The sequence below is a fragment of the Erinaceus europaeus genome, chromosome 13 (genome assembly GCF_950295315.1).
Source record: "Erinaceus europaeus chromosome 13, mEriEur2.1, whole genome shotgun sequence".
Taxonomy (NCBI): domain Eukaryota; kingdom Metazoa; phylum Chordata; class Mammalia; order Eulipotyphla; family Erinaceidae; genus Erinaceus; species Erinaceus europaeus.
Window position 1 is genome coordinate 11,196,548 of NC_080174.1, and position 20,988 is coordinate 11,217,535.

At 42.3% G+C, this 20,988-nt stretch overlaps 1 protein-coding gene across 2 annotated transcripts in view; it reads left to right on the plus strand.

Annotated features, from left to right (window-relative positions):
* SYNE1 (spectrin repeat containing nuclear envelope protein 1) overlaps window positions 1-20,988 on the plus strand; it is a 606,430-nt gene that overhangs the window by 507,059 nt on the left and 78,383 nt on the right. For both annotated transcript variants that reach the window (XM_060205315.1, XM_060205316.1), the window contains 3 exons: window positions 950-1,075; window positions 9,276-9,431; window positions 18,222-18,380. In XM_060205315.1, coding sequence (XP_060061298.1) covers window positions 950-1,075; window positions 9,276-9,431; window positions 18,222-18,380 — 441 coding nt within the window. The remainder of the gene's footprint in view (window positions 1-949; window positions 1,076-9,275; window positions 9,432-18,221; window positions 18,381-20,988) is intronic.

The window sequence follows — 20,988 nt, forward strand, 5'->3', positions numbered from 1 at the left end:
GTGTTTTCTTAATTATAACTCCTTTACTGTTTATGGACAAAAAGTTTTACTGCTTGTTCTTCATAATTCTATGTTATGCTGGGGAAATTGGAGGGGGGTTTCTTGTTGAAAAATCATTGGTCTATATAATGATCTATTAAGAGTTAACTTTTTTTAAAAAAATTGTCTTTATCTATAAATAAATCAAGAGGGGAGGGGGTGATAGAGAATGAAAGAGAGACCCTTGCAGCCCTGCTTCACCACTTGTGAAGCAGCTTTCCCCCTGCAGGTGGGGACCAGGGGCTCAAATCTGGGTCCTTGCACATTGTAACATTTGCACTCAACCAGTAGCGCCACCACCCAGCCCCGAATTAACAACTTTCTACTTTTTACTTTTCTACTGGAAGTAAGAAGTTTTTTTTTCCTGTGCATATGACCTGGACACATATCAATTCTATAGTTTTAATTCTTATTTTTCACTTAATTAAATTCAAGTTAAGCAGTATTATTTGAAGTCTGAGATACTGTTCTTTATCAAGGAATACTGAGTTTAGTATGTAAATAGAGGGAGCTGGGGAGACAGCATAATGGTTCTGCAAAAGACTTCTGTGGCTGAGGTTTCAACATCTCAGGTTCAATGCCCAGCACCACCATAAGCCAGAGCTGAGCAGTGCTCTGGTAGTTCTCTCTGTGTTTCTGTTATTTCTTGATTTTAAACAACTATAGTAAGCAAGGATTTAGGTTTATTAGATTTATTTTTGTTTTGCTTTCATCTGAAAAAAAAAAGTGATCAGGCTACGCTCAATGATTTATATCCTTACCAGGTGTGGCAGAAAAAAAATTATGACAATGGAAGAGGGTCAACGTATTAAAATTAGGACAAAAAATGGAAAAATGTATTTCTTCTATATCAATTTTCTGTTCTCCCCCCACAAGAAACTCATGAAATTTCTTCCTCTTCCCATGATAGGACTGGGAAAAATGTGATAAAGGAATAGCCAGCTCTCTGGAGAAACTCCGAACATTCAAAAAGAAGCTTTCTCAACCCCTGCCGGACCACCACGATGACCTCCATGCGGAACAAATCCGTTGCAAGGTAATCTACTGAACTGAGCTCGTAACCATGTCTTACTTGTATGTTTCTGCTATCATGCACATTCATTTCTATTTTTAATTGGAAGAAAAAGGAAAAAAAACTGAGCAGGGTCCCATCATTTTATACAGTACTGGGATAAAACCCATGTGAGGTATGCAGTCTAGTGGTGAACCACCTCCCTTGCTCTGTAATAATATCTTGGGCTGTTCAATCCTGCCAGACTTCTCTGAACTTTACATGTAAAGGCGACTATCTCCTCTATTGTATTAGAGCAGACAACCCTACTGAGCTGTGGTTGATTTGTTGCCTGTGGTGAAATTATAGACTTGCGTATGGGTTATCTTAAGGAAGTAAATGAAGATGTGAAACACAGTGTTCAAATATATTTGAGCATGAGCCCCAGAATGACTCACCTGGATACCACACCCACTTTGCCAAGCTTGTTACCTGGGTTGAAGCCCAACCCCCACTGCTTCAATGGTTTACAGTAAATACAGTATTTTTTCACATATATGTAAAATTTCTCCATTTTCTGCAAAACATTCTCAACCCCAGGGACCAAGTGGTGGCACACATGGTTAAGTGCATATATTGCCATGTGCAAGGACCCAGGATCAAGTCCCTGGTCTCCACCTGCAGGGGTAAGGCCTTTCAAGTGGTAAGGCTGTGCTGCAGGTCTCTCTCTTTCTCTCTCCTGCTCTATCTCCCCACTTCCTCTTGATTTCTGGCTATCTCTATCCAATAAGAAATATAATGAGGGATTCAGGTGGTAGCACAGAGGGTTAAGCGCATGTGGCGCCAAGCACAAGGATCGGAGTAAGGATCCCGGTTCGAGCCCCCAGCTCCTCACCTGCAAGGGGGTTGCTTCACAGGCGGTGAAGCAGGTCTTCAGGCGTCTGTCTTTCTCTCCCCTTCTGTCTTCCCCTCTTCTCTCCATTTCTCTCTGTCCTATCCAACAACGATGGCAACAAGAATAACTACAACAATAATAAACAACAAAAGGGAAAATAAATAAATAATAAAAAATTAAATATATATAATTAAAAATGTTTTTTAAAAATAATTTAAAAAATTCTCAACACCAGTGTATATCCTCCTGCACCATCATGCATCAGGACCTGACTGACCACCTCCCTTCTCCAACAATAGAAGAAGAGAGAGAACCAGAGAATAATTCTGGTGTATGCAGTGCCAGGAATTGAACTCAGAACCTCACGATTGAAAATCAAGTGCTCTACCCACTATGCAATCTCTCAAGTCACAAAGTAGCATTGACTTATAATCTCCAACACTGTGCTGTCCTCCCTGTCTCTCTGTCTCTTGTCTATGCTTGTCCTATCTGAAAGAAAAAAAGAAAAGTTAGCCTGGGCACATTACAGTTATATATGTTTGAGGCCTTGGATTAGGAAAGAAAGAAAGGAAAGAAAGAAGGAAGGAAGAAAGGAAGAATGGGTGGAAGAAAGAAAAAGAAAGGAAAATCATGGTGGTTATTTTCGTAACAGAGCTCACTCTGGAACTTTGGTGTGGATGTGTTGAGTCGTAAACCCACATTCAGGTGTGGAACTATATTCCTAAGGTAAAATGTACTGACACTTATCTTGAGAAAATGTAAATCAACAGTTCCTTAGTAAATTGATATTGGAGTTAAAAAAAAAAAAAGAGGGGTGGGTGGTTAAGGTGCATCTGGTTAAGCACATGTTACAGCGCTCAAGGACCCAGGTTTGAGTCCCCAGTCCCCACCTGCAGGGGGAAAGCTTTGCAAGTGGTGAAGCAGGGCTGCAGGTGTGTCTCTGTCTCTCTCCCTCTCTATCGCCTCCTTCACTCTCAATTCCTGGTTGTCTCTATACAATAAATAAAGATGATACAAAAAAAAATTAAAAACGAAAAGAAAATATAATCCTGGTATTTTACAAATCCTTTGAACTCATGTTAAATCAATCTAAAAGCTAAAATGGAAAGTAAATCTAAGTATAAGATAAACATTAGGCCAAGGTGGTGTGTTATTTCTTGTATCAGATAGTTATGTGGTCCTGAGTTTAATCTCTGCCATACCAAAAGGAGGGGGACAGATTTATTTTTCCATGAAAAGAAAAATAAAAAGATTTACTTGATTGCTCTCTTTCTCTTGACTTAGCATTCAAATATATATATGTATAGTCATCATTGCATCTGCATTACTCTGGGCTGATATATTTTTCAGGGGCGGGGGAGAGGGAAAGAGGAATTAACACCGCCGAAGCTTCCTTCAATAAAAAAACCAAATGTAAAAAGTAAATATATAGTTAAATCTTTAAATATGAAATATTAATTTAACTAAAAAAAAAATAGTACATTTCAGAAAGGTACTTTTTCCTTCCATAAAAATGCTTGAGAATAGGGAATCGGGAGGTAGTGTAGTGGGTTAAGCGCACATGGTGTGAAGCGCAAGGACCAGCATCAGGACCTGGGTTTGAGCTGCTGGCTCCCCACCTGTAGGGGGGTCGCTTCACAGGCGTTGAAACAGGTCTGAAGGTGTCTGTCTTTCTCTCCCGCCTCTGTCTTCCTTCCTCTCTCCATTTTTCTCTGTCCTGTTCATCAACAACATCAATGGCAACAATAACAATAACGACAGCAACAAAAAAAATGTTTAAGAATGAGGACCAGGTTGTGACCCATAAAAGAAATACATTAGAGGATGCAAGGACCCAGGTTCAAACCACTGTTGCCATCTGCAGGGGGAAAGCTTCACAAGTAGTGAAGCAGGGCTGCACATGTTTCTCTGTCTCTTTTCCTCTCTACCTCCTCCTCCCTTCTAAATTTCTTTCTGTCTCTATTCAATAGTAAATAAAAATGCAGTGTAAAATAATAATGTTGAAGAATGTTGTTCAAAGCTTGAGAAAGACAAATTTAGGAAAAATAGGGCTGAGTCTACACAGAGGGAAAGGGTACACGGGGTTGGCTGAGGTACGTTAAGATTGTACCTTTGAGACCACAGCAGTCTTACAAAACATTTCCTTAATAAAAATCAATTTAAAATAAAAAAAAAAAGTGACTCAGGAGATGGCACAGTGGATACAGCATTGGACACTCAAGCAGAAGTTCCTGAGTTCAGTCCTCAGCAGCACAGGCACCAGAATGATGTCTCATTCTTCCTCTTTCCTATCTTTCTCACTAAGGAATAAATAAAATCTTTAAAAAATACAAAGAGAAAGAAAAAAGAAGAATGAGGACATAGATTAGCATTAGCGCACAGGGCTTGCATACTTTGAGATCCCAAAGGCCATAGGTTCAGTTCCTACCACTTCCTTGTTCCTTAGCTGGCCTCACTCTGTCATTCTGTGTGTCCTAAAAATAAGTAAACAAATGAAATGTTTAAAATAGAAAAGATCACGAGGAGTGAATGAAATTATCTTATGGTGCAAACTCAGAACTGGCTCAAAAATTTTTTTTTGATACTGATTTATTCCCTTTTGTTGCCCTTGTTTTATTGTTGTGATTATTTTTGTTGTTATTATTGTTGTTGTTATTGATGTCATCATTGTTGGATAGGACAGAGAGAAATGGAGAGAGGAGGGGAAGACAGAGAGGGAGAGAGAAAAATAGACACCTGCAGACCTGCTTCACCGCTTGTGAAGCGACTCCCCATGCAGGTGGGGAGCCAGGGGCTCGAACCGGGATCCTTATGCAGGCCCTTGAGCTTTGCACCACATGCACTTAACCCGCTGCGCTACCGCCCAGTGCCCACTAGCTCAAATTTTATGAGTTTATTCAGGGGGGATAGAGAGAGCTCACTAGGAAGAACCCTTCCCTTGCATATGACCCGGGTCTGAGCAGCAAGACTGTAGCAGAGGTGCTATGAGATGTGAGGAAGCATCAGCACTCCTTTGTCTCTCCAGCCTTCTGCCTCTTTCTGCCCTTCTATCTGAATGATGAAGCAATGCTGAGTGACGAAATATACCATGTGCAAGGTCCCACTCAGAAAAAAAAAATGGCTTACTTTAGTCTGTGATGGAAATTTGATGTTGTTTGTTTCCAGCTGTGGTATACCCAGTTGAGCACACACATTGGCACGCACAGAGAACTCAGTTCAAGACCCTGGTCCCCATTGACATGGGGGGAGGAAGCCTCACAAGTGGTGAAGTAGTGCTGCAGATGTCTCTCTTTCCTTCCCTCTCGCTACCCCTTCTAGATTTCTTTCTGTCCTATTGAAAAAAAAAAAAGCCATGAGGAATAGTGGATTTGTCCCACAGGCACTGAACCTCAATGGCAGTTCTGGTGGCAATAATTTTTTTAAATTTTTATTTATAAAATGGAAATACAAGACCATATGATAAGAGGAGTACAATTCCACACAATTTCTACCACCAGAATTCTGTATCCCCTCCCCTCCCCTGATAGCTTTCCTATTCTTTGTCCCTCTGGGAGTATGGACCCAAGGTCATTGTGGGATGCAGAAGGTGGAAGGTCTGGCTTCTGTAATTGCTTCCCCACTGAACATGGATGTTGGCAGGTTGATCCATACTCCCAGCCTGTCTCTCTCTTTCCCTAATGAGGCAGGGCTCTGCAGAGGTGGGGCTCCAGGACACATTAGTGGGGTCATCTGCCCAGCAAAGTCAGGTTGGCATCATGCTAGAGTCTGGAACCTGGTGGCTAAAAAAGAGTTAAGATATAAAGCAGAATAAATTATTAACTAATCATGAACCTAAATAGAAGAATATGGCAGATGAAGTTTTTTTGTTTTGTTTTGTTTTTAAATCAGAACACTGCTCAGCACTTGTTTATGGTGGTACAGGGAATTGAACCTGACACTTTGGAGCCTCAGGCGTGAGAGTCTGTTTGCATAACCATTATGCTACCTACCCCCAACAAGCAATAATGTTTTAATAGATGTCATTAAATCAATCTATTGATAAGCAGAAATGATTGCCTCGTAGAGTTCTTATACGACACTGTATTAATGTTGTCAACATGACAACCATTTCTCCAGATGTGAAAATGAAAATTTAGTTAGAAGGATAACTGTTTTCTTTATTTGATAGAACAGAGAGCAGTTGAGAGGGGAGAGGGAGAGAGACAGATTTGCATCAACACTCATGAAGTTTAGCCCCTGCAGGTGAGACTGAGGCTGGAACCCCAGTCTTTGTACCCGATAATGTATATGCTTAACCATATACACCACTGCTCAGCTCCTTGATAACTTTTTGAAGTTAGTAAATATCAAGTTGCCTGAATCCAAAGGTTATGTTTTATTTATCTGGATGGACACATCTAATGACGTATCTGAGCTATTGGTTTCTGTTGGTGATGTTACCTGTATCTGGTGTTTGAGTTGGGGGGCTGCATAGGTTGTTACTAAAATAAATTACAGACATGCCCTGCCATTTGCTTTGGTGATTAAATGGTTGCTTTTTTTTTTTTTTTGGTCCAATACTCTGCTCCCCTTCCTCAAACCATGTTTAACAGCAAAACAGAGCAATTACCTGGAAAATTCAGACTAACACCTCATTTGCCTAAATTGCCCGGGAGTTTAGCCGCAGATGGCATTGTTCATTGCCTTTGCCTTTGGAAACCTGTCTCCTGTGTGCAGAAACAAAACCTAAATTAATTGGAATGGAAAAACATCAACAGCTGGCAAGGAGTAAGAGTTACACCACTTGCCAAACTGTCTCACCTGTTCAAAGCACTGCGACAACTCATGTGAAGTGCTGTTACATGGGCATGATTTCCTTAACATTGTCTGACAGGAGAAGTTATATACATTTTTAGTAGGCTAAATAAGTCACTGGTCCTGCATAAAACATCTTTAGTCTGTTTTTTAAATTTTTGATTTTTTCTTTTTAAGTTTTTTTTCTCTTTCCTTTTTTCTTTCTTTTTTTCTTTCTTTCTTTCTTTTTTTTTTTTTTACTAGAGCACTGTTCAGTTCTGGCTCTTGGTGGTACAGGAGGATTGAACCTGGGACCTTTTAGCCTCAGGCATGAGTCTCTTTGCATAACCATTATGCTATCTACCCCTGTCCTTGATTGAGTTTTTTAATGGAATAATAAATCAGCAGTCATATTCAGACATTACAGGTGTATATGCACACATACACAAATACATACACACACATATATACACATATGCTATGTATGTATGATATTACTACTAGCATTTGAAGATGAAAGTGAAGTCTAGGATTTAAAAATAAATGTGTAGTACTAACATGATCAGTAACTTAGGACAAAACAAAAATTATGAAATCCGTTTAAAAGTAAAGAAGACCAGAGGCAGATGGTGGTGTACCTGGTTGAGTGCACCTGTTACAGCGTGAAAGGACCCAGGTTCGAGCTCCTGGTCCCCACCTGCAAGTGGAAAGCTTTATGAGTGGTGAAGCAGTATTGGAGATTTCTCTTGGTATCTCTATAACCTCCTCCCCTCTCTATTCTGGCTGTCTCTATCCAATAAATAAATAAAGATTAAAAAAAAAGAAAAGACGTTGGAGCTGGGTGTGATGCACCTGGTTGAGTGGACATGTTACAATGCACAAGGACCCAGGTTCAAGCCTCCGGTCCTCACCTGCAGGGGGAAAGCTTTGCGAGTGGTGAAGCAGTGTTGCAGTTGTCTCTCTGTCTCTGTCCCTCTCTGTCACCCTCTTCCCTCTCAATTTCTGGCTGTCTCTATCAAATAGATAAATAAATTAATTAAAATAATAGATTTTTTTTTAAAAGAATTTATTTAGGGAGTCGGGCTGTAGCGCAGCGGGTTAAGCACAGGTGGCGCAAAGCACAAGGACCAGCATAAGGATCCCGGTTCGAACCCTGGCTCCCCACCTGCAGGGGAGTCGCTTCACAGGCGGTGAAGCAGGTCTGCAGGTGTCTATCTTTCTCTCCTCCTCTCTGTCTTCCCCTCCTCTCTCCATTTCTCTCTGTCCTATCCAACAATGACAACAACAATAATAACTACAACAATAAAACAACAAGAACAATAAATAAATAAATTAAATAAATATTTAAAAAAAAGAATTTATTTACTTATGAGAAAGATAGGAGGAGAGAGAGAAAGAACCAGACATCACTCTGGTACATGTGCTGCTGGGGATTGAACTCGGGACTTCACGTTTGATAATCCAACGCCTCATCCACTGTGCCACCTCCCAGACCACAAGATAATAATTAAAAAAAAAATAACTAAATATAGGAGGCTGGGCTGTGGTGCCCTGGGTTAAGCGCACATATTGCAAAGTGCTGGGACCTGTGCAGAGACCCCGGTTTGAGCCCTGGCTCCCCGCCTGCAGAGGGACTGCTTCACAGGCAGTGAAGCAGATCTGCAGGTGTCTTTCCACTTCTCTGTCTTCCCCTCCTCTCTCCATTTACCAGGAGCAGTGGATTCTTGGTGCAAGCACTTCTTCTTCTAGCGTTTGCCCTAATGGCAAAGGACAGCCCCTCAACATTAAGTTGGAGGACTCGAAGAGCAGGACCAACAGCTTGAAAGCTGTCAGGAGCTGCTTGTTGCTGGCTTTGAAAGTGACTGGGATCCATGTGGATTCAGTCGGCTAGGAAGGATCGTCAGTTTCCCCAATGAATGGGTACTCACGGGATGCACCACGGGAAGGTCGATCCAAAGCATCCCAAATGTTTAATATGTTTTTATTTTCCCTTTTGTTGCCCTTGTTGTTAGGGAGCCAGGGGCTTGAACCAGGATCCTTATGCTGATCCTTGGATTTGCAACACATGCACTTAACCAGCTGCACTACTGAGCCGTAGCAATAGCCTTGGAGGCAAATATATATATATATCCATCCAATATAGTGATGACAGTGTAACTTAGAGGAAAAACCAATCAAAATAGCAAATGAGTCTGAGAAAGAATTGCAGTGGTAACACACCAGACCTGCATGCCGGAGGCACCAGAGGTCCCAGTCTCTGTTCTCAGCTGCACTGTGTGTTAGAGCTGAGGGGTGTTCTAATTTCTCTATCTTTGGTGAAATGGAATAAATAACCAGCCCACAGTATGGTAAGTAGTTGGTCAAAGATTCTAGAAGCAACCTGGTATTTTGCAAACAGTGAAGTATCAGACTATACAGGAAGTAATGCAGATATTGAAAGGTAGAGAGAGGTGTGTGACTAGAGGGGGCGGTAAGGCCATTTTCTCAAGAGGGGAGTCCAAGTACGTGTCAGAAAGAGCTGGAGTGATAGCTACACGGTACAGACACTCAAGCGTCTGTCTTTCTTCTTTGATGCAGGAACTGGAAAACGCGGTGTGGAGCTGGAAAGATGACATGGCACAGCTGACGCTGCTGAAGGACACTCTCTGTGCCTACATCAGCGCCGATGACATCTCCATCCTCAAGGAGCGCATGGAGCTCCTGCAGAGGCAGTGGGAAGAGCTGTGTCATCAGGTGAGACAAATCCCAGGCCCTCCCTGGCTCAGAGAAGTGGGATGTCAAGTGAACGCCTGCCGAGACTCATGCCATCATGGGGAAGAACCCCGTGCTTATTCTGACAGTGTTTCAGATTAAGACAAGTATATCTTTCTTTAAAAGTAAACACTGAGAGGGAGAGAGAAAACAGGAGTCTGGGGAGCTGAGCGGTAGTGCTGTGGGTTAAGTGCACGTGGCGCGAGGTGCAAAGACTGGCAGAAGGGTCCCGGTTCGAGCCCCCAGCTCCCCACCTGCAGTGGAGTCACTTCACAGGTGGTGAAGCAGGTCTGCAGGTGTCTGTCTTTCTCTCTCCCTCTCTGTCTTCCCCGCCTCTCTCCATTTCTCTCTGTCCTATCTAACAACGACATCAATAACAACAACAATAATAACTACAACAATAAAACAAGGGCAACAAAAGGGAATAAATAAATAAATAAAATATTTTTTAAAAGATAAAAAAAAACTTAAAAAAATAAAAGAAAGAAAACAGGAGTCTGACTCTGGCCCTTGAATGTCAGTGATGGAACTCAGGACCTATGCTTGGAAGGCCAACACTTTGCCCACTGCCCCACCTCCAAAGCTGCAAGACAGTTATATCTTAATTTTATAGATTTTTTTTTAATGCACTCAAACTGGATTATCTTGCTCAAACTTTCGCTGGTTGGCTTGGTGATTTAAGAGGAAATTATTTTTTTTAATTTATTTATTTATATTTATTTATTTATTTTCCCTTTGTTGCCCTTGTTTTTATTATTCTTGTAGTTATTGTTGTTGATGCTGATGTCGTCATTGTTAGATAGGACAGAGAGAAATGGAGAGAGGAGGGGAAGACAGAGGGGGAGAGAAAGACAGACATCTGCAGACCTGCTTCACCGCCTGTGAAGCAACTTCCCTGTAGGTAGGGGACCAGGGAGGAAATGATTTTTGTGGTTTGTGGGTGTGGTTTTGACTCTGAATATACAAAAAACCTTTGTGTTATTGGTAGTTTTAGTTGGTGCTGTGGGACTGGCTTTGCTCATGGAACACTTACTGCTGCTGTTGATTTATGAGTGTTTTCTCAGCCATTCCTGGGCATGTGCCACTTTCAGTCATACTTTATGTATTTATTAAAGTACTTTCTGAGTGCACAGCGCCTTCAAAGAGATAAGATCAGGGTTTGATCTGAAAATGAAAGGGAATGATTGATGGAAAACTTCAGGGAAAGGAAGAATGGCAGAGATTGCAAGCCCTTGAGTGAGGAATGGGCTCTGCCTGTAGATGGTGAAGTCTCATGTTCCAGGAAGCCAGGAACCTTCCTGCACCTTGAGCTTTGTGCAGGCCGCTCACAAGGCTATGATGCTTATCTGTTAAATGAGCCAGTCACGTGAACTGTGAGCATCACTAACTGTAGATATTCTCTACCATCAGGCTTTCAGCTGCTGACACAAACCTTGGTCTCCAACATCCTATTCAGTGAAGAAAAACAGTTGGGTAGAAACAAGTTTGTATGGTATATAAAAATGTCAATAAACTGAGACAGTGTGAATTGCAGAAAATAACGACAGTACTTATCCCAACAGATGAAAGGTGACTTGCGAGTGCTATGGAGGAAGATAACCCAGCTTCCCTTCAGAGAGTAGGGCAGTTCAAATTGTTGCTAGTTCACAGTGAGGGTATGGTCCCGAAGAAGCCCACAAGAGGGATTATAATGATGTTCCTGATGGTAGTGACCAGTGATGGCAGAGGGGGGGATCCATTAGAGGACTTGGCCCACTGAGCAAGTATTCCCTGACCAGAGCCCCGGCTGATGGGCTATGTTTGTGGTGACCAAGAAGGCCATTATTTTTATATAAACTGCTATTTATTTGTGTTTTTCCCCCCTTTTGTTGCCCTTGTTGTTTTATTGTTGTTGTAGTTATTATTGTCATTGTTAGATAAGACAGAGAGAGAAATGGAGAGAGGACGGGAAGACAGAGAGGGGGAGAGAAAGACAGACACCTGCAGACCTGCTTCACCGTTTGTGAAATGACTCCCTGTAGGCGGGGAGCCGGGGGCTCAAACCAGGATCTTTATGTCGGTCCTTGCACTTAACCGGCTGCGCTACCACCGGACCCCCTTATTTATTTTTAAAAAAGAGAGAGAGAAGAAGAAAGGAGGAAGAGGTAGAGGAGGAAGGGTGGGAGGGGAAGATAAATAGATAGATAGGGAATGCCAGAGCATCATTCTGACATATACAACTTCTAGGAATCAAATTCAGATCCATATGAATTGAAGTCCTGTCTTCTACCACTGAGCCAGCCTCCCCCGCTGCTAAACAGAGAATTAAGAGACTCCAAATTTCTTAATTCACATGACATGAGTAAGATACATGTTAGGCAAATTCCTTTCTGTGGATTTAGATTAAAAGCCAGGCATTCTCAGAAAATGAGCCAAGGAAGATTTATTAGAATAGATTTACTAAATGTGGGACCTATGAAGGATAATCTATACTGACAGGGAGATGGGTAAGAGAATATTTTCCTAATAAACATGTGAGTGATGAACTCCAAATTCATTTCACCACTTTTCACAGAGCTGCATATTTCTTAGGGGACACAGTGGGAACCTTAGATGAGTCTGATATTGGTATGTGCCATAAGCCCCCCTCTCCCCAATGTGTTGATCCCAAATCAAAACATCACCATCCAGTAAACTAGTATCTAATTTAGATGGAAGATTTTACTGTGGCCCATCATATAAATGGAAGATGGTTAGTGAGAAAAAACACTGGGAAGGGATCTCAGTGATTTATCTGTTACTTTTATGAGTGATTTATTTATTCAGTAAAGGTGTATTTATTTATTTATTTATTTATTCCCCTTTGATGCCCTTGTTGTTTGATTGCTGTAGTTCTTATTGTTGTCATCATTGTTGGTGTGGCAGGCAAGAATTCTTCCACTGAACCACCAATGCTTCATGTCATCATTGTTGGACAGGACAGAGAGAAATGGAGAGAGGAGGGGAAGACAGAGGGGGGAGAGAAAGATAGACACCTGCAGACCTGCTTCACCGCTTACGCCGGTCCTTGTGCTTTGCGCCATGTGCGCTTCACCTGCTGTGCTACTGCCCGACTCCCGATAAAGGTTTACTTATTTGAATATGTTGTTAAAGTTTTCAGAGGCTCTGGCCGGGCTGGCTTGCTTCACGGGCGGGTAACAGAGACGCGGAGACAACGGCTGGGCAGGGAAGCTGTATTTCTTTATTCAGGAACAACGATTCACAAACTAAGACAAACTAATCACCAAACAGAACTCGGCTGTCTCTTTGCGGCGGCACAAGCACTCCCTCTTACTCTGTAACTCAGGAACTCTCCAACTCAGGAACTCAGGAGCCATTTGTTGTTAAAATTTCGGAGGCTCTTGCCGGGCTGGCTTGCTTCATGGCGGGTAACAGAGACGCGGAGACAACGGCTGGGCAGGGAAGCTGTATTTCTTTATTCAGGAACAACGATTCACAAACTAAGACAAACTAATCACCAAACAGAACTCCGCTGTCTCTTTGCGGCGGCGCAAGCACTCTCTCTTTTACTCTCGAACTCAGGAACCCTCTCCCTTACTCTCAAACTCAGGAACTCAGGAACTCTCGAACTCGGGAACCCCCTGAAAACTCTGGCACTCTCGAACTTAGGAGCTCTCTTACTCTCTCACTCTGGAACTCTTGTACTTGGGGAACCCTCTGAAAGTCTGGCACACTGGAACTCTCTCTTACTCTGTAACCCTGAAACTCTCGAACTCAGGAACTCTCTGACTCAGGAACCCCTCTCTCGGGTTCCTTGGGGCGGGGCCAAGCAGGCCCGCGAAATTAACAGGACTGATCCAATTCTCTTGGCGGGGGGGAGGGCTAGAACAAACCAATGTAAAGCATACGACATGAATAGAGAGAGAAAAGAGCCTCAGTCTAGCATGTGTGACGCCAGCTCTCCAACGCTGGACCTCCTGCTTGAGAATCTAATGCCTTGTGTGCTGTATCTGCTGTATCACTGCCTGTTCTTCTCTGTGAGTTATTTATGTGCAGATCTGTTTGTTAATTATCTTTACTTATTCATTGGACGGAGACAGCCAGAAATTGAAAGGGAGAGAGAGAGACACCTACAGCACTGCTTCACTACTTGCAAAACCTCCCCCCCCCCCGGGCGCATGGAAACTGGGAGCTTGAATCCAGGTCGTTGCGCACTATAGCATGTGCATCCAACCAGGTGTGCTACCACCCGGCCCCTTTATTGATTTATTATCTTATTTTATTTATTTATTTTATAACTGAGGAGAGGTCAGCACTACTTGCTGACTCAATCATTTTCGACCTATTACTGTTCATGAATTTGGCGAGATCCATCTCTTTGTCTGGAGGAGGCCTGTATATAGTAACTTCAGAGAGATGCCGCTTTAACTCTAATTCCTGTGAACTACCCCCCCCCCCAGCCTGTCATGGCTGCCCCTACACTTGTTCCTTCAATGCCACCTTGAGACTGACATTTTCTTCCCTTCTCATTTCCATCCCATCTGTTTTTTCAAGTTCTATAATGTGCCTGATAGAATTTTATGAGATGCTCTTGCCTCACTATTTTCCAATTCCTCTAAGTTCAGATTTCCCTTTAGTCACACACGACTGTGTGTTGTTTCTTTTTCATTTCTGTGACTTCAAGACTGTGAGACTTTTTAGGATGAAGACTGTTTCTGTTTGTATAGGCATACTTGGTTGCTTGTTCTTATTTCTTTGTTTACACATTCTTCTTCTAGCGTTTGCCATTTGTTTACGCATTTACGGTGCTGGTTATTATCGTTGGCCAGCAGGTGGTGCTGTTGTGAGCTCTATGCTTCTTGTAGGATCTGTGGGTGGGGAGTGTTTGGGGCTGTCTTGTGGTTGGGAAGCTCTCTGTTTTCTTTCTCTTTTTTGCCTATTTATTTATTATTTTACTTCTTTACTTGGGGGTTAATGTTTCACAGTCGACAGTAAAATACAATAGCCTGTACATGCATAACATTTCTCAATTTTCCACATAATAGTACAACCCCCACTATCCTGTCCCAGGACCTGAACTCTTCCCCCTCACCCACCCCAGAATCTTTTACTCTGGTGCAATACACCGACTCCAGTCCAAGTTCTGCTTAGTGTTTTCTCTTCAGATCTTGCTTTTCAACTTCTGTGTGCGAGTAAGATCATCCCAGATCCATCCTTCTGTTTCTGACTTATTTCACTTAACATGATTTCTTCAAGCTCCATCCAAGATGGGATGAAAATGGTGAAATCACCATTTTTAATAGCTGAGTAGTATTCCGTTGTGTATATAGACCACAACTTGCTCAGCCACTCATCTGTTGTTGACACCTGGGTTGCTTCCAGGTTTTGTCTATTATAAATTGTGCTGCTATGAACATAGGTCTATACACATCTTTTGGGATGGGTACGTTTGGTTCCTTGGAGAGCTCTCTATTTTTTGTTGTATCTTTCCCTTAAATTCAAAATACTAAGAAAACCCCTGACTCAAAGATTGGGAGGTCTAAGCTCCCTTTTCTTCTAGCATTATAAACTGTACTTGCTGTCCAAAATGGAGCCCTCCCGGGGCTCTGGCTTGACTGTGTTGATTTTTCAACCCACGCCCCCTCCCCCCAACCATGCAGATGAGCACCTACCCCCCCTACCCCCAAGGATGTAGACCTTTCAGCTGTAGATTCTGGGCCCAGTTGGGTCTCTTGTACTTAATTGTTGTTTTGGGGAGAGCGCAGATCTGGTCACTGCAGTTCCAGAAACCACACCGCCCGGAAGTATCGATCTCCCTTCCTCAAGCTCTCCATTCTCTCTCAATTTCTCTTTGTCCTATCTAATAAAAATTAAGGGGAAAAAATGGAAAAGATGGCCGTTAGAGGAAGTGGATTCGTACTGCTAACACTGAGCCCTAGCGATAATCCTGGAGGAAAAAAAAAAAAAGACTACAATTGTAGCAAGATATGTTTTGATGGAGAAATGGTGACAGTGTGTCAGAATGCCAGGAGAGTCAAGGAATACAAACTTCTTGTTACAAGATGACAAATTCTGGTAATCTGCCGCAGGGTGACTGGAGTCAGCAAGACCACATTCTACACTAAAGTTCTCTAGGAGATTAGATCATAAATATTCTCACCAGAGGCCCACATACACCAATGGTAATTATATTTGGCAGTGGTTTTATTAACTTAGTCACAGATTAGATTATCTTTATATTTAATCATCACACTGTATACCTTAAGATCACTCACAAAATGTTAGGTGTCAATTGTATCTCAATAGTGCTGGAAAAAGGACGGAAAGCTTGTCAGATTTTTCACCAGACTTTGATATAGACAGGAAAAATGTATTCAGAAATGCATTTTGATGGGGCCTGGGCAGTGGTGTACCTGGTTAAGCGGAGTGTTATTATGCACAAGGCTGCAGCTTCTAGGTCTGGTTCCCACCTGTAGGGTGAAAGCTTCAGGAGTAGTGATGCAATTGTGTAGATGTCTTTCTCCCTATCTCCCAAACCCCTCTCAGTGTCTCTGTCTCTATCACAAATATACTGTTGATCACATAATGTGCTATGAAGAGATGGTACCTTGCACCTGTGAATGAACTAAGACTTAAGTTAAAAAAGAAAAAAACAGACTGAACACAGAATGTTTCAAGACACTCTATCTTGGGTACCTTACCACAGGAAGCTGAAGCATACTCCTCTCGTGTTACTCCAGTCTAAACAAAAGGAGCGTTTTGTCCTGGGGATTTCCAGCAAAATCACCGGGCTATGGTTGTAAGGAGATGGTATTTTTACTGTTATGGAGAATAGTTGCTATTTCTTGAGCCTGTGTTTCCGGAGAACGTCTACCAAGTACAAAACCACAAGAGGAAATGAGCTTGTGCCTATGCCTTACAAGTTCAGATATTTAGCTAAACATGGTGGTGTTGCTCCTGGAAAGAGCAAGCAAATAGTCTTTTTTTCTTTTTTCTTTTTTAATTCTAACTGAAGCAGTTGGTGAAAAGGCAAGAGAAGTTGGGACTGCCAGGTACAGCAAGGGAAGTCACACTGTAAGTAAATGTTACAAAGTAGAGTTAAGGGAGAGGAGTCTTCTCTTTTCTCTTTTATAAGAATTCATTTTAATTTTTATTTCTTTGTTATTGGATGTAGAGAGAGAGAAGTTGAGAGGGAAGGGGCAAGGAGAAGACAAAGAGAGACATCTGCAGCCTTGCTTCACCACTCATGAAGTTTTTCCCCTGCAGATGGGGACCACGGGCCCATGTCCTTGCACATTGTACTGTGTGCACTTAATCAGGTGTGCCAGCAGCTGTCCCCTTCTTTATTTTGGTGGGGCCATAGACTCATGTATGTACAATTTCATCACTTCCATCCAGCCTTCTTCATTCAGATAAAGACAGATACACCACAGCAGTGAAGCTTCCCTGAGGCTCTGACATCTTCTGTGTGTAGTAAGAGAGCATAAACCTGGGGTGTGAGTGTATGTGTGTGTGTGTGTGTGTGTGTGTGTGTGTGTGTGTGAGAGAGAGAGAGAGAGAGAGAGAGAGAGAGAGAGGGAGAAAGAGAGAGAGAGATGCATATATCATACATTGTAAATTATCTCCTGCCCTCTGTTTTCAAGCAAGTTCCTCAGATGGTTTGTTATGTCTCTCTCTGGCCTTTGCTCAAATTCCCATTTTGGTTTTTGCAGAGCTGTGTGTCATTCTAGGTGAGACATAAATATATCATTGTTCTGATCTGTCGGTGAATTTTCAGTCCATCCCGGTAAAAGATGTTGGAAGCAGAAAAGGTTGTTTCCTGCTCAGTTACTTCACACTGCACAACTTTTGGTTGACCCTTGTCAACTGTGGCAAAGTAGTGAGCCTCCATCCTGGAGACGGTATAAATACTAGTGTTCAGTTATCATACAACCAAAACAGCGATCTTGCAAAGCTGGGGTGTGGGGATGCCATTCAGATCATGAATTTAAACCTTTTGAAATCTTTTAGTTTCAGTTTGCAACCAGTAGCCAACCTGCTTTCTATCCATTTTTTTTTTTTCTTTCAATGTTTGCTTCATACTAAACACAGTGAAAGCCTCACTTTCCTGGTTGGTAATAAGCACTAGAGATACAGAGAGAGAAACTGCTTAGTGGAAACATGGAAGTCTCAAGGGGACAGGTTTAGAACTCAGTTGCTACTCTCTGGTTACATGTAGCATTGGTGATGGAAGTGGTAGTATGCTTTGACAAGCTTTGGTTATATCTTCTGATAGCTGGGCCTTAGATTATTATTTTTTTTTGTCTACTCGATCCTAATACGTAAGACAATGTTTGACACGTCATAGGCACCTGTTGACCACAGACAATAAATATCTGCTGAACAAGACATGGAACACAGGATTTATTGACGAATCAAGCAAGGCTGTGTAGTCTTGTCTGGGTTCTATCACTAAAAAGAGATGGAAACATTTTTTGCATACTATGAACTGCCTTTGGGATTAGATGATAATGTTGCAACCTGTGTCAACAGGTTTTACCTCAGACAGCACCTGCTCAGAGACGCTAAGGAGCAGATGCACATGTGCATCTTCAGGAGGGAGCTTTGGGATTCACATCCCATTAACAACTAATTCTACTGGGGTCCTGGGCTATAGCCATAGATAACTGCAGGTGGCCCAAAGGAATGCACAAGGACAGTGCATTTCTGTCCGCTTAGCACAGTTGTTTTTGGCAGGTAACAGTTCTCCTCTACTCACGCCTTTGTATTTTTCTCACTTGTAAATCTTTGCAGCTCTCTTTGAAGCGGCAGCAAGTAAGTGAGAGGCTGAATGAGTGGGCTGTCTTCAGCGAGAAGAACAAGGAGCTTTGCGAATGGCTGACACAGATGGAAAGCAAAGTTTCTCAGAATGGAGACATTCTCATTGAGGACATGATAGAGAAGCTCAAGGAGGTATGGAATGTCAACTGCTACTCCTCTGGACGGATGGACGGATGGACGGACACACACACACACACACACACACACACACACACACTCCAGAAGATGGCCACATTTATCTCCACCTCCTATGCAAGAAGCTCTCTGTTTTCCTTTTCAATAACAGATACACAGGTGTGGAATGACCTGCAGCACATACCCATTGGCAGACTGCCTTTTACTTGTGATGGCATTAACTTGATGTTGATAGGTTATTCTTAACATTTGGTGACTTTAGTTACCCGTTCAGTAGGAATAATTTATATAAACTAGTCCCGTTTTTTATTTGTTTTGTTTTTGAAGAAGTAATATCACCTCCCTTTAATTAAATGAACTAAAAGAAAAAAAATTGCAAAGACTCAGTAAACTGACGTTTTTTCTCACGGAGACAATTCATAGGTGATTACGGGAATGACCTTTCCTGAGAGTTTAGAGTTTTCACATTATTTTCAAGTCACATATGACCATTAAAATTATTTAATGTGGTCATATTACTCCCACATATTTTGTGTCTATTTGAGCGTGGCCCAGTTGATGACTTCAGTGGTGGTTTCCACTTTTTAATTTTTATTATTTAATTTATTTATTCATGAGAAAAATAGGAAGAGAGAGAAAGAACCAGATATCACTCTAGGACATGTGCTCACGCCAGGGATTGAATTCAGGACCTCATGTGCCACCTCCCAGACCATAGTTTACTTTTTTTTTTAAATTGGTAATCATCTTAATTTAATTTCGTGTTTCTTGTTCACACACACTGCCCACTGTAGAATATAGTTTCTCTGTTCAGTATCTGTCTAGATGAAAAACCTCACAGGACTGTAAACTGTACTAAAACAGAGGTTTGGTTTTCTTTTCTCTTCTTTTTTTTCTTTTTGCCACCAAGTTTATTGCTAGGGCTCAGTGACTCCATTGTTTGTGTTGGCTATTTATATTTCTTTTTATTTATTTTCTGATAGAGACAGAGGGGAAGTGACAGACAGAAGAGAGATGAGATGAGAAAGAGGGACAGCTACATCACTGAGCCACCAGTCCTGAAGCTGCTTCCCACGGGCAGGGACCCAGAACTTGAACCCACAGGTCTTGGCATAAGGCAAAGGCTGTGCTTTACCAGGCGCACCGCCACCCAACCTCAACTGTTCTGTTTGTTTCTATCTCTGTCTCTTTTTTTTTTTTTTTTTAATTTTCTTTCTTTTTTTCTTTTTGCTTTTTAAAAAAATATTTATTTTATTTATTTATTCCCTTTTGTTGCCCTTGTTGTTTTATTGTTGTAGTTATTATTGTTGTTGTTGTTGTTGTTGTTGGATAGGACAGAGAGAAATGGAGAGAGGAGGGGAAGACAGAGAGGGGGAGAGAAGGATAGACACCTGCAGACCTGCTTCACCGCCTGTGAAGCGACTCCCCTGCAGGTGGGGAGCCGGGGTTCGAACCGGGATTCTTATGCCAGTCCTTGTGCTTTGCGCCACCTGCGCTTAACCCACTGTGCTACAGCCCGACTCCCTATCTCTGTCTCTTGACCAAAGAATGACGTCTGAATTCTTACAGCACTGCTCAACCCTGACTTATGGTGGTGTGGGAGATTGAACCTGGGACTTTACAGCCTCAGGCATGAGAATCTCTTTGCATAACTATTATGCTATCTACTACTGCCCTCACATATTTTTTCTTTATTTTTAAAATGTTATTATCTTATTTATATTTTGCTTCCAGGGTTATTGCTGGCGCTCCTGGCATCCATCCTTTTTCTACTGTTGTTGTTTTTGTTGGTATTGTTGCTGTTGCTGTTGGATAGGACAGAGAGAAATTGAGAGAGGAGGGGAAGACAGAGAGGGGGAGAGGAAGATAGACACCTGCAGACCTGCTTCACCACTGGTATAGTGACACTCCTGCAGGTGGGGAGCCAGGGGTTCAAACCGGGATCCTTATGCTGGTCCCTGCTTTTCGAGCTATGTGTGCTTAACCCAGTGCGCTACCATCTGGCCCCCATTTTATTTTATTTTATTTTTATTTGCCACCAGGGTTATTGCTGGGGCTTGGTACTGGTACTACTAATCCACTGCTTCCACTAGCCATTTCTCTTTTCTCTTTTTCCTCTTTTCTTTTTTTTCCTCTTTCTTTTTAAATATTTATTTATTCCCTTTTGTTGCTTTTATGTTACTGTTGTAGATGTTGTTGTTGTTGTTGTATAGGACAGAGAGAAATGGAGAGAGGAGGGGAAGACAGAGAGGGGAAGAGAAAGACACCTGCAGACCTGCTTCACCGCCTTTGAAGCGACTCCCCTGCAGGTGGGGAGCCGGGGGCTCGAACCGCCAGTCCTTACCACTGTGCCGTGTGCGCTTAACCTGCTGCACTACCGCCCATCTCCCCCTCTTTTTTTTTTCTTTCTATTATATTGGATAGAATAGAGAGGAATTGAAGAGAAAGGAGAAAGAGAGAGAGAGAGAGAGAGACCTGCTGACCTGCTTCACCACTTGTGAAGTGTCTCCCCTATAAATGGGGGCTGGGGACTGAAACGCAGGTCCTTGTGCATGGCAATATGTGTGCTTAGCTGGTTCCACCACCACTCAGCCCGTCAGCCATA